The 14,866-nt window shown below is 45.6% G+C and overlaps 1 protein-coding gene across 1 annotated transcript in view; it reads left to right on the forward strand.

Annotated features, from left to right (window-relative positions):
* MAP1LC3A (microtubule associated protein 1 light chain 3 alpha) overlaps nt 1–13,274 on the forward strand; it is a 44,032-nt gene extending 30,758 nt beyond the window's left edge. Inside the window, exons 2-4 of the mRNA XM_068263884.1 lie at nt 4,078–4,133; nt 7,023–7,129; nt 9,814–13,274. Coding sequence (XP_068119985.1) covers nt 4,078–4,133; nt 7,023–7,129; nt 9,814–9,973 — 323 coding nt within the window. The 3' untranslated portion in view covers nt 9,974–13,274. The remainder of the gene's footprint in view (nt 1–4,077; nt 4,134–7,022; nt 7,130–9,813) is intronic.
* Nucleotides 13,275–14,866: the final 1,592 nt, after the last annotated feature.

A 14,866-nucleotide genomic window follows, 5' to 3' on the forward strand; every position in this document is an offset into this window, starting at 1 on the left:
CCTGGGGTCCGCGGACCCCTGGGGGTACATCGGCAGCTGTCAGGGGGTCCCCCAGGGGGACGCAGACAAAATGGCGGATCTCGCCCCCAGGAGAGAAGTGTCAGGCAGGGCAGGCAGTGTCGGTGGCAAGGGGCGCAGCAACTTACTTAGCCCCATTGCCACATGGACTCCTGTCGCTGGGCTCTCCTCCTGACGCCGCCTCGCGTCCTGTTGCCATGGTTACCCGGCAGCCTCTCATGACATCAGAGTTGCTGCCGGAAGTAACCATAGCGGGAAGACGCGGCGAGAGGAGTCTGCGCGGCAACGGGGCTATGTAAGATTATACTGGGGCACTACCTGGCTATCTATACTGGAGCACCTATAGCTCGCTAACAACTTTGGGGCACCACCTGTACCTGGCTAATCTATTGTGGGGCACCACCTGCACCTGGCTAATCTATTCTGGGGCACCACCTGCACCTGGCTAATCTATTGTGCGGCACCATCTGTTCCTGGCTATCTATTCTGGGGCACCACCTTCACCTGGCTAATCTATTCTGGGGCACCACCTTCACCTGGCTAATCTATTCTGGGGCACCTATAGCTTGCTACCTACACTGGGGCACCACATGTACCTGGCTATCTATCCTGGAGCACCTATAGCTCTCTGCCTACCCCATGGTATCTGTACCTGGCTACCTATACTGGGGCACATATAGCTTGCTACCTATACTGGGGGAACCTGTACCTTGCTAACCTATACTGTGGGCACCTATTCTGGGGAACCTATACCTGGATACCTATATGGGGGGCACCTATACCTAGCTAGGACAGGGGGTGAAGAGGTGACACGGGGACCTAGAGGGGGACAAAATAGGCACAGGGGAATAAAGGTGACACAGAGGGGGTCAAAAGGCAAAAAGGCACAGGGAGAACAGAGATAATACGTGGAGATGAGGTAACACAGAGGGAGACAATTGAGACACAAACTGAGGTGACACAGAGGGGGACAAAAGAGGCATAGGGAGAACAGAGGGGGACAAAAGAGAATGGATTCGGGTTAAAAATGGACACGATCCTTATCTAATTTGTTAACTAGGGACTACCTGTATTTCGCTAGTATTTGGCTACACCCACATCATGTAATGGCCATGCCCACCTTTTCACCTTTTCCAGTACGGGGTACATTTGCCTAGGGATGACTCACAAAGGGGTACACGTGCTAAAAAGGTTGAGAACCACTGCCTTAGGGAGAACTTACCTCGGGAGGGGGCACTTACCTCAGGAGAGGGTATCCAGCACTGGGACCCCAAAAGATTCCGCCTACAAGGGCTTGTCAGCGGTGCAGTAGCTGCTTTTTGATGGGCTTTGGTGAAAATGGCCAACCCCATTCGGGTCCGCTCTACTGCACAGGCGCGAGGCAGCACATGTCAATATTATGGCTCTGCAGGTTCTGAGGTTCTAATCGCTGCATCCCCTCTGCTGAGGAGGAACCCTCATTAGGAGGAAGCCTCCCCCTCCTGAGGTAAGTACCCCCAGGGGTGTTTTTTTTCCCTTACCGGTTTACTTTAAAGGATACCCGAACTGACATGTGACATGATGAGATAGACATGTGTATGTGCAGTGCCTAGCACACAAATAACTATGCTGTGTTCCTTTTTTTCTTTGTCTGCCTGAAAGAGTTAAATATCAGGTATGTAAGTGGCTGACTCAGTCATGACTCAAACAGGAAGTGACTACAGTGTGAATGTCACTGATAAGGAATTCCCCTTTTTAACTCTTTCTTGCTCTCAGAAGCCATTTTCTGCTAGGAAAGTGTGTTATAGTTGGAATTTCTTATCAGTAAAAGTCACACTGTAGTCACTTCCTGACTGAGTCAGTCATTTACATACCTGATATTTAACTCTTTCAGACAGAGAAAGAAAAAAGGAACACAGCATAGTTATTAGTGTGCTTGGTACTGTACATACACATGTCTATCTCATCATGTCACATGTCAGTTCGGGTATCCTTTAACGATGCCCAAGGAGGATTGATCAGCAGCCGCTGTACACACGCAACTGTCATCGGCTGAAACAGTTTTTATTGGCCATTTTGGCCGACGATTATTGCATGTGTGAACATACCTTTAGCAATGACAGAGGTGCAGGAAAAAGTGGCTTGTCATTGGGGGACGTCGCTGGGATCCATCTTCCTGCATCGTCAGGTTAGCATTCAGGATTCTACACAGACAAATGGAGCCTTCTACATCTCAGTGCTACACAGATCAAGAAAAACATTTATTCCTGGATTCTGGGCTTTAGAGCTACTGCAGGTCTAATCTTGCAGGATACAATTATGTTGAGGTCATGTTAACCTATTTTCTCTTGTTGTATTTTGCCAAGTCAGTAGGCGAGAATGTTTGCTTTTTAATCAGTTTTTTTCCCCCAGTAAGCCAGTAATATGATGAGAGCTGCAGTCTATTTACAATATATTTTTTCTGCTATGGTTTTACTTCTTAAAGCTGCACCCTGGGCAGCAATCCAAATGCTCATATAGATAATTAAATCAAGGCTAACAGCAGAGTGTGTTGTGAGGTAAGCATGCTGACTGTATTAGCTCTGAAGAGAGCCACGCAGTCACCTGAACGGAGAATGGAAATATTGGGGGCGGAGCTGTTAACCTCTCTGACAAACAGGAGAAGCTGATTAGATAGTTATTTTCAGAAATGACACGATGGACTGATTACTCATCTACCCATATCTAGACAATGACTTCTGATATTTCAGTAAGAAACACATTTATAGCAGTATTTTAGTAGAAATCTTGGTTAATATTGATTGCACCACCACTAGCTTTGTACTACTGCTTGAGGCAGTGTAAGGTATACAATTGTCACTCAGATAATACTTCAAAGTGGACCTGAACTCAGAACTTCCTCTCTACTCTAAGAGATAAGCAACAGCATAATAAATGACGTTACAGAAAAACATTTCCTTGTTACAGCTTACAAAGCTCCTTCGGAGTTCTCCAGTGTAATTACTTCCTGGTTTGCTGGGAACACAGAAAGGGTTAAACTCCTGTGTTTACATATTAGCTCTCAACTCCGCAAACTCAGTAGATAGGTGGAAGCTCAAATTACACTAGCTCATTACTTGCTGAGAAGGTAGAATTGGATAGACTGTTCTCTATAAACACACACAGGGTGGATTTCTCTGTGCTCTCCTTCTCTCCTGTGCAAGAGTACAGACCCTGCTTTAATTAGATTGCCCAAACAGAGTACATTACTCAATTTTTGGTATCGATGTCTGGCCAATTTGATCATAATGATAGAATCTAGCAGAAATCGATGCCTAACATGGACACCCTATAGATCATTGTGGTCAATTTTGGGGCCGAATCAATCAAAATGATTGATTCGGCAAGATGGAAAAATCTCAGTCAAAAGGGTGCTGTCACATGGTACAGGCGCTCGTGGTGACAATTCAAAAACATGCCCCACATTGGAGGAGGCAAGGAATCGCATCGCCATGACAGCCTGCAATGATCATCATGAGGAGGGGGAAGCACATTACATTGGGGGATTCAATCAGAGAGGGATCTATCTGATGGTCGAACTGGTGGTCACCGCAGGCGTGTCAAACCCAAATACAAGGTGGGCCAAAGTTGTGCTCTGGGACCAAGTCGTTGGCCAACCTCAAAGTCAAGTGGTCACCTCTTTCTCTTATAAAGTTCCCTGGTGTCTAATAGCCCCCTCCTTCCCCTATACGATTTCCTGGTGTCTAGTGGCCCCCTCCCTCTCCAATACAGTTCCCTGGTATCTAGTCCATTCTCCCTCCCCATAGGGCTTCCCTGGGGATCTAGGGCTTATCCTCCAATATAGCATCTCTGGTGGTCTAAAGTGGGCCAAACATAATGCAAAGGGGGAAAACCACCTGAGGGCCAAATCTGATGGCTGCAAGGGCCACATTTGGCTCACAGGCCAGAGTTTGACATGTACAGTATGGTCTAACGTATTGCCACCTTTTAATAAGCAGTCCACCAGATTGGGTATATAATCAAGGCTACATACCCTCATTCCTCGTTCCCTAATCTCTGAAAAACCTTTTTTTTTTCCAGCTGAAAGATGTGCAGAAGTTCAACAGATTCGTGAGCAGCATCCCAATAAAATCCCTGTGAGTATATAAAGGGAAGCCATCCCCATGCATGCCCCTGTGAGTATACAAAGAGAAGCCATCCCCATGCATGCCCCTGTGAGTATACAAAGAGAAGCCATCCCCATGCATGCCCCTGTGAGTATACAAAGAGAAGCCATCCCCATGCATGCCCCTGTGAGTATACAAAGAGAAGCCATCCCCATGCATGCCCCTGTCAGTATACAAAGAGAAGCCATCCCCATGCATGCACCTGTGAGTATACAAAGAGAAGCCATCCCCATGCATGCCCCTGTGAGTATACAAAGAGAAGCCATCCCCATGCATGCCCCTGTGAGTATACAAAGAGAAGCCATCCCCATGCATGCCCCTGTGAGTATACAAAGAGAAGCCCTCCCCATGCATGTCCCTGTGAGTATACAAAGAGAAGCCATCCCCATGCATGCCCCTGTGAGTATACAAAGAGAAGCCATCCCCATGCATGCCCCTGTGAGTATACAAAGGGAAGCCATCCCCATGCATGCCCCTGTGAGTATACAAAGACAAGCCATCCCCATGCATGCACCTGTGAGTATACAAAGAGAAGCCATCCCCATGCATGCACCTGTGAGTATACAAAGGGAAGCCATCCCCATGCATGCCCCTGTGAGTATACAAAGAGAAGCCATCCCCATGCATGCCCCTGTCAGTATACAAAGACAAGCCATCCCCATGCATGCCCCTGTGAGTATACAAAGAGAAGCCATCCCCATGCATGCCCCTGTGAGTATACAAAGACAAGCCATCCCCATGCATGCACCTGTGAGTATACAAAGAGAAGCCATCCCCATGCATGCCCCTGTGAGTATACAAAGAGAAGCCATCCCCATGCATGCCCCTGTGAGTATACAAAGAGAAGCCATCCCCACGCACGCCCCTGTGAGTATACAAAGAGAAGCCATCCCCATGCACGCCCCTGTGAGTATACAAAGAGAAGCCATCCCCATGCACGCCCCTGTGAGTATACAAAGAGAAGCCATCCCCATGCACGCCCCTGTGAGTATACAAAGAGAAGCCATCCCCATGCACGCCCCTGTGAGTATACAAAGAGAAGCCATCCCCATGCACGCCCCTGTGAGTATACAAAGAGAAGCCATCCCCATGCACGCCCCTGTGAGTATACAAAGAGAAGCCATCCCCATGCACGCCCCTGTGAGTATACAAAGAGAAGCCATCCCCATGCACGCCCCTGTGAGTATACAAAGAGAAGCCATCCCCATGCACGCCCCTGTGAGTATACAAAGAGAAGCCATCCCCATGCACGCCCCTGTGAGTATACAAAGAGAAGCCATCCCCATGCACGCCCCTGTGAGTATACAAAGAGAAGCCATCCCCATGCACGCCCCTGTGAGTATACAAAGAGAAGCCATCCCCATGCACGCCCCTGTGAGTATACAAAGAGACGCCATCCCCATGCACGCCCCTGTGAGTATACAAAGAGTAGCCATCCCCATGCACGCCCCTGTGAGTATACAAAGAGAAGCCATCCCCATGCATGCCCCTGTGAGTATACAAAGAGAAGCCATCCCCATGCATGCCCCTGTGAGTATACAAAGAGAAGCCCTCCCCATGCATGCCCCTGTCAGTATACAAAGACAAGCCATCCCCATGCATGCCCCTGTGAGTATACAAAGAGTAGCCACCCCCATGCATGCCCCTGTGAGTATACAAAGAGAAGCCATCCCCATGCATGCCCCTGTGAGTATACAAAGAGAAGCCCTCCCCATGCATGCCCCTGTGAGTATACAAAGAGAAGCCATCCCCATGCATGTCCCTGTGAGTATACAAAGAGACGCCATCCCCATGCATGCCCCTGTGAGTATACAAAGAGAAGCCATCCCCATGCATGCCCCTGTGAGTATACAAAGGGAAGCCATCCCCATGCATGCACCTGTGAGTATACAAAGAGAAGCCATCCCCATGCATGCCCCTGTGAGTATACAAAGGGAAGCCATCCCCATGCATGCCCCTGTGAGTATACAAAGAGAAGCCATCCCCATGCATGCCCCACATACCCAATTCCTACACATAAATTGTGTTTCTGTGTTTCCCTATTTATCAGTTCATCACAGTAAAGCACCAACAGACTTTAAATGTAAAAGAGAAGGGACACCTGACACCAGTAGACTTTCTCCTCACACTCTTTGGAACAGCATTAGGTGTATTGGGTGTGACACTGGAATTAAAAAAAAAATGTTTTTACTGAAAATATCTTCTGATTACATGTTTTCTTATGCTATGCTTAATTTATATTTACCAGTTTGGGTCACTTTAAGTCCCACCCCTTCCTTTACTAAGCTCCGCCATTTAAAGGAGAACGCCTACAGTTCCAAATTGTACCATCAGTTGTAATTTAAATCTTTAGCAATATGGCCTATGTAAAGTTTTTTACACAGGTGAAAATTACATTTTATGTAGACTGCATTAAACACTGTAGACATTGCAAAAGAGTAACTTTTTAAAATGGCAACTATGGCAGATGCAAAGGGGTGAAGCAAAGAGGAGTAGTTACCCTGAGCAGCCAATCCCGTTCCAGCTGTTCAATGAAACAAGGGCAACCACTCCTCTTTTGCATCAGTTTCCTTTGTACCGGTCTTGAAAATTGTGCAAGAATTTGTTCTTTATGATTCTTTTCCCTTTACTTTTGGGCCGGTAGATGCACCTTTGTACCTTGATCTTCCGTTGTTTGGCTAGGCTGCTGTGTACACACTCTATAAACCATCCACTTTGCCTACCAGGAAGTATGATTTGGCATACACAGGAGAGCAGTGTCATCAGTAGCACATCTTGTTACACCAGCAGTGATCCATGATAGTCTAGTATGCTAACTGTAGGCACTGATGACCCCTGTGTTCTCTCTCTTCTGTCTAGGTCATCATTGAGCGATATAAGGGGGAGAAGCAGCTTCCCGTATTGGACAAAACCAAGTTTTTGGTTCCAGATCACGTAAACATGAGTGAGCTGGTGAAGATCATAAGGTAATGATATCGAAAGTGGCCTTGTAAGTAATTATTGATCTGTACTGTATGCAGTATTCAGATTGGGTTGTGTATTTACTAGTTGGAATCGGTCAAATACCCATCTCTGCTTTGTCTGGTTTTCAACAGAAACTGTGGCGTTTCTCCTTTTTTTATTTTGGTTAGTGAATTGCAATGAAATCAATGGATGATGTTAAATGTGCCCACAAAAAGAAATGGCTGAACTGCATGCTTGCCGTGCAACTGAGCTGCTGATTCAACAGGGAACTGGCGCTGACTGGTTGTAAGGCAATGCAACCAAATGGTAACGTTTGTAACTGCGCATGTGTCAGCGGTTAACATGCCCTGTAGCTACTCTGCAGCAGACAAGTGCCACATATAATGTCTAGCGGGTGGCTGCTGCGCAAACAGATGTTCCTGCATGGGATGGATGCCATCACACTGCTCATGCCAAATGCTTGCAGTTGCCTGCCAGTGCCCGACAGATAACCACCAGTTTAGACAGAAGTGAAACTGTACCCGCTCCTGCTGAGAAGCTGGCTGCGGAAGAGAGTTAACTTACCCAGATGTCCACCTCTTACCATGATTCTCACATCGGAAGTTCCATCAGGAGTCTCAAGAGCTCATCCTGGAGTGCTGCAGCAAGAGGTGGACATCCAAGTAAAAATGAAAAAACAAAGTCCGTATTCTCAGCGCAATAAATGTACACAGGAATGGTTTTACTGGCTCCCATAGTTAAAGAATGAACAAAGTTCTGACGTGATCCCAATATGCTAGAGTGAACCTCCAACAAGCTCCAATGACGTGAACCGAGCAGAGAGTTATCGTAGAGCCTCCAGAGAGCAAGTGTCAGTGTGGTTCTGTCCCAAACAGTGCATCCCTGTCAGCCTTCCTCATACATCATCCACTCTACAGGATGGTCATATGTCCTGAGTACAGGAGACCAAGGGGAATACAATTGTACAGACTGCTCCTAATGTAGGAGACGTGCAAACATGAATTCACCTAAATTCTTAGTATGTAAAAGGTCCCGACCCTGGGTTTCAGCAGTCTCGCCTTTATCGCGGGATGTTTTACAATGAAAATATCACTTCCTTAAAAACATATATAAGTTACTAACTAAAACAACTCCAATTTCCATTAATACTCTAAAAACAGTAGCAGTATATGAAAAAAACATACCAGTGTAAAATCAGTGTACAACATAACGAATCATATACATGGTAGCATTAAAAACTAATTAAGAAATGTATAAGAATGTATTAAAAAAAAACTCTTAATATTGGTTACAGTCATTTATCATTTAATTACATTACCTCCCCTCCAATGCAGGGAATCCTTTCTATACCTATGCAGCAGCTACCCATAGCGTTTTTCCCATGTATCCTTGCAAAATGTTTATGAACACTATGAGATTTAATGGTGTTATTAATATTATACATATGCTCGGAGAAGAGCTTTTTAAACTTCCATGGACACACTGTACACCGGGTAAGACTGATGAAAACCTGGATCTGGACCTTTTAAAAACTATGTGCAATAAGGCCTGTTTCCCACCTGTTGCATTAGATGCGACATTAAGGTCGCATAACGTGCCCCTAACGCAACGCATGGTGGTGTTTAAGTTGGACGTCAGATTGAGCCGCGTTATGCGGCTCTTGATGCGTCCGTGAGGCGTACTTTTTGACGCATGCGGCATCACGTGGTCCCGCCAGCCAATCGCCTCACAAAGCGGCCACTCCAGGAAGTAAACACTGCACGCCACACAGTGCAGTGAATATTAATTAGCCATGTAGCTGGCCGCAATAGCGGACTCTCCCCTCCTCCCCCAACATTACTGAGCATGTGCAAACAGTCTAACGCGGCTTAGCCGTGTATAACGTACTACATGCAGTACTTTCACATGACGTGCAGTGTTACAATGTAACGCAACGTGGGCACTGTGAACAGCCGATTGATTGTTCATTACTGTGCGGTGGGTTGCGTTACAGGCTGCTCTAACGTGCGCCTGTAACGTCCCACTGTGAGAGCAGCCTAAAACCAAGTTCTCATGAAGTTTAAGCGTCTCCAGCAATAGACAAAGTCTGCACAATTGTGTACTCTGTACCCAGGACTGGCTTTGTCCTTCTTTTCTCAGGACTGGCCCGTATGAGGAAGTCTGACAGGGATACGCTGCTTGGGACAGCACCAAGCTGACACTAGCTCCTCTGGAGGTTGTATGATATACGCTCAGCTTGCTTCACACCTTTGGCTTTTGTTGCATAGGTACATAGTTTGGTTGAAAAAAGACATTTGTCAATCAAGTCCAACCAGAAAAAAATAAACATTAGGTACCTGTTGGAGGTTCACTCTAGCATTTCTGAACTTTGTTCATTCTCTAACCAAGGGGGTCCATTCCAGTACCATTGCACTGAGGATACTGTCTGATTTTCATTCTCACTTTACATTGATACTGACCCGTGGATCCTTAGCAGCATATACTGCACCGAACCCGACTGTTTTCTTTGGATATTGGACTAAGTTAACTCTCTTGGCCTCTGTGGCCCCAGGCAAAAGCAAGTAGTTTCGCTTCTTGTGAACCTGTTCTTACTCATCCTTATCCAGTGTTATAGAAAGGAATGTACCAAAACATTTAGAGTTAATCTTTGAATATATTTCCTCTTGTCTCTCTTGCTCTTTCTCAGACGCCGACTGCAGCTGAACCCAACCCAGGCTTTTTTCTTATTGGTGAACCAAAGGAGCATGGTTAGCGTCTCCACAGCCATCTTGGACATCTATGAACAGGAGAAGGATGAGGATGGCTTCCTGTACATGGTGTATGCCTCTCAGGAAACCTTTGGCTAATCTCTTGTTTGTGCAGTCACACTCAGATACAGGTGCAGGCATGTACATGAAAACACCCATGCACTCTGATGTCAGTGTTTGCACACCTTGTCCCCTGTAGTCCTGCAGACGTTCATCCTTGCTCCAATACTGTTGCACAGACATTCCACATGCCTTTGCACACTTGTGTGTCAGAATCATTATTTAGCCATTATGCATAGGCACTCATTCCTACATACACTTACTGTAATGTATCCGACTGCAATTATCCTTTAAATAGATATGTAGGCCTTCATCAGAATCTGCAGCATAAACACGTCAGATTAGGCCCATTGTGCAGAGAGAATACTTTAGTTTAGCCTAGCGTTGCAAGGGATTATAACCTCTTGGATCCTCACTGCTATTTAGTGTACTTGTCCCTGAGAATTTACATCACTTCCTGTCTAGAGAGGAAGTGATCCAATCTCTCCAAAAGAGACAGCAGAGAGTGGGGCTGAATCGAAATCCCCAATTTTTTTTGGCATTTTTTTTCCAGTCCCAGGAATAGAGAATGAGGGAAGTTATTGTTCCACAATGACCTTCAAATAACCATCTGACCTGCTGATAAAATCTCTATTCCCTTATTTATGACTGATGCTTTTATCCAGATCTTTGCATTGACCTTATAAATGTATACATGTTAATTAGATCACCAGTAATGGCACGCATACAATGCTTGCAGCATCGATATCCATCATAAATTGTCAGAGATCAACGCCCCAACGTGCCCCCCCCCCTCCCGGACGACACCCCAGCCGCTCTCTCCCCCATGTGTAATGTGTACTCCCTGGTAATGTAAAGTGTATCTGATAGCATGTGCAAGGTCACGCTCATGCCTCCGGGTCATGGGGTACAGGCACCCCCGCCGGCGGTAGAGAGAAGATTTGGTACACTGGAGGAGGCGTGTACACATTTCATATGGGGGGGGGGGGGGAGAGACCTGGGTGGTGCTACTATGGATGATTTTCAATACATTTCAGGCAGAAATCTATTGAAATCTGGGTGTGAACAGATAACAGACCCCTCACTATTACGATTAGATTGGAACGGAGAAGGATCAACCCCCCCCCAACTGGTTATTAATTTAGAGACAAGAATAACTCTGGCCGATATAATGGGCAGTAGACTGAAATAAAAGCTGCAGAAGGTTCTATCCCTTCCCTGCTCCAACAATGGTAGAAAGTATTCTTATTTTTTAGATAACGTGTTTAAACTGCCCGTACACCATACAATCTTGATTTTGCAATCTGGTCCCATTTTTTTCACAGCTGATAAATATGAAGGTCTACCTAAGGAATCTAGTAAGAGTATACTAATTAGTCTGTTAACCCACATAGTACATACATGAGATACTTAAAAAAAAATTGTCTAGCGAATGGCCACCTTTATTGTACTTACACTTAAGTGTTACTTAATTGGCTTAACCTCCTTAGCGGTAGGGGTTATCAGGCTCAGGCCAGGAATCTGCAGCTCAGAGCGGCAATCCCGAGCTGGATCCATGAGAGGTGTGTAATGTGCAGGGCTACCACAGATCTATCTAGTGGTCTGATTTTTAGATTTTAAAAGTGTGTGAAAAAATTGCAAGGCTTTTAGACAATAAAATCTGAAAATAATCTACTGCCAGTGAGGTTAACATGAAGAGGCTCTGATAAACTGCAATATCACGTTAATGCATTTTATTTAGCCTCTTCTCTTAAAGTACATACACACCTTTGAGCAAAGTCGCCCATCAGGGATTGGGAGCCAGTCCCCTTGGTCTCATTGCTGGGCTGCACAGACGTGAGTCGGCTGTGTAGCCGATGATGCGCTTTGTTGCTATGCGGTGGGCGGAGGTATGACGAAGTATTCGTGTGTGATGTCACAAGGCGGACAGGGAATCGGCGTCTTCAAAAGAATAGTCTGTTGTGGGGGTGAGTTGATCTGCTGGGCGGATCGCTTGCAGGTTGGGAGCCGCTGATCAGGGGGCCACTGTACACACTTGAGGCCATTATCGGCCACCTCAGCTGACTTATATCAATAATGTGTATGAGACTTTATATTCTGGCATGTCACTGCCATTGTTTACTAGCCCATAGTCTGCCTTTGCTGAAGTACTGATAAGTTCTACACAGGCAAGATAACGTTTGGAAAGACAGCATTTGAAGTTGTAGAGAGTAAGAGAAGGGAGGAAAGGGTTGAAAAGCAATGAGAATATTTTAGGAGCATATTTTATAAACAGGAAACAGAACATACTGCAGCTAGTTTACTATCAGTATAGGCAAAGGATAATAGTTTATGCTGTACATAATGGGGAAATATTGATAAGGACCCCAGTAAAGACAGTTTAAGCACATTTAAGTGTAAGTACATTGCATGGTGAGCTCCACAGCACAGGTAGGGAGGGTGCCACTGGCTTTGGTTAGCAGGCCCCACTGACATCAGTAGAGCTGTAAGAGAAGTGTGGTTCAGTGCTGTCACTCAGAGTGATTCCTGAACCCAGACTCAGGCCTCTGGCTCAGGTCTGTGAATTTTACCCAGTTTCCCTGCTAGTGTTTATATAAGCCATTATAATCAACTCTTTTGTCTGTTTCGTGTAATAAAGGATTTCAGCTTGTGTGCTTTGTCCCCCCCACACTTCCGCCGTCTCGTGGACTTGATATCTGTAGGCCTTACAGATGCCCATTTCCTGTTGCTTCCCTCCATTTTTAACTCGTCGGAACTCTAGAAACTTCCAGTCATGATGGCTTTTGTTAAACTGGAACTCGTGCCGGTTCTGAGCGATGCGAAGGAATTTGTAGACCAATTCCTGCTGACGTTTGTGTGAGGTGAACATTTTACTGCCAGGATGAGGCCTTTCTGTGGAATTTCAGCTCAAACAACAACAAAAAAAGCACTGAGAGAAAATTCCAGCAATACATTGATTCGGAATCTGTCCAGGTTTACGTTACCTTTTTGCATGTTGCTCTTTTTAAGTTGCCGCTAAATTGACCGAATTGGTTTTCAGTTGACGTGGTAAGAGTTTGAGACAAACCTTTTTAGGGGCAAATTTTAATGATTTTTTTTGTACAGTAATCGCCTAAACCCTTTTGCTTGTTCTGTTAAAATATATTAATTTTATGCAGTTTTTACCTTTTTTTTTCCTCATGGTTATTTTACAGCAAAAATATTGTATCTATAACCTGCCACCCCTCTGAAAACCTTTGCAAAATGTATAAAAAAAATATTCTATGTGTATAAAAGCTGATGTGTATATAAAGAGGGTTGTTCCATGTGTATAAAGATAAATAAAATGTGGCATATGATATCTTCTGCCTCCTGGTGAATAAAACTTCCTTACTGGTTACAATGCAAGTTGACAAAGTAGTGCTGGGCTGAAATTGAACTTGTGGCCAATCGTTTATGAAGATTCAGGCACGAGTCATCATTTGTGCCCGCCTCTTCCTCCCTCGCTAAGCTGCTCCCATTGGTCAATTGTCAACATCTATGGTGATGTGGCATTAGTCACTGGATTACTAGGGATTGGTCTAGGAACAGTTGACCAATGGGGACATCTTAATGTAGCAGGAAGAGTCAGGCACAATGTATGGCTCAGGTCTGATAAACAATTGGACATGGGTTCACTTTAAAGCTCTGCTCCTGTTCCTCACGAAACCATGATCAATTCAATAGTAAAATAATTTTTGCCCTTTTCCCCTTCTCCTGTGACTAGGAAGCACATTTTTACATCATTTTATTGTTCCAATCTTGGAGGGAGCCATAGTGCTTGGAGGGAGGCCCAGTGCACACCAAAACCGCTAGCAGATCCTCAAAATGCTAGCGGTTTTTGGAGCAGATTTCAGAGTGATTGTAGGCATCTTTAGATACGTTTTCTAAGCATGCCTAGCGTTTTTGGGAGAGTTTTTGTGTAGCAGATTACACATATTGTTACAGTAAAAGCTGTTACTGAACAGCTTCTGTAACAAAAACGCCTGGAAAACCGCTCTGATCTAGTGTTTTCCAGAGCGGTTTGCGTTTTGCCTATACTTTACATTGAGGCAGAAACGCTTCTGCAAACCGCAAACGTGCAGCAGGAGGCACGTTTGCGGTTTGCTAAAAACCTCAAACCGCTGATGTGCACCATCCCATTGAAATACATTAGCCAAGCGTTTTCACAGGCGGATCGCTGCTAAAATCGCTCGGTGTGCACTGGGTCTTACTCAGATTCTGTATAACACATCCAGACCTCGTTGACCAAGCTATTGTACAATAAACATGCATCCCTGACTCACAAGCCTGTCCTCTATGCTGCCACAAGCTATACATCTGTTGCTATAGGTCAATCCAGAGGAGTGCTACAATCCACAGCTGAGTGTAAAGTCTGGTACACACTTTCAATTTTGATTGGCCAATTTTACCACTCCTATGCAGTATGAGATTGTGTAGGTTGTCTCATGCTACATGGATGTGGTAAAATTGGATGTGTGAACCAGGCTTAAAGAAAACCTGTATTAAAAAAAAATCCCCTGGGGGGGGGGGGTACTCACCTCAGGGGGGGGGGGGGGGCTCCCATCAAGACAAGACAAATAACATTTATATCGATCTTTTCTCCTGGCGGACTCAAAGCGCCAGAGCAGCAGCCACTAGGGTGCGCTCTATAGGCAGTAGCAGTGTAAGGGAGACTTGCCAAAGGTCTCCTACTGAATAAGTGCTGGCTTACTGAACAGGCGGAGCTGAGATTTGAACCCAAGTCTCCTGTGTCAGAGGCAGAGCCCTTAACCATTACACCATCCAGCCACCAGCCATTGAGGCTTCCCCCATCCCTGTAGCTGCAGGCAATCCAGCGCTGGCTCCTCCAAAGCATCCCGCAATCCTCCCCTGACAAGCGCCGATTTACCTTGCCGGGATCCAGTGCAGGCA

The sequence above is a fragment of the Hyperolius riggenbachi genome, chromosome 12 (genome assembly GCF_040937935.1).
Source record: "Hyperolius riggenbachi isolate aHypRig1 chromosome 12, aHypRig1.pri, whole genome shotgun sequence".
Lineage (NCBI taxonomy): Eukaryota > Metazoa > Chordata > Amphibia > Anura > Hyperoliidae > Hyperolius > Hyperolius riggenbachi.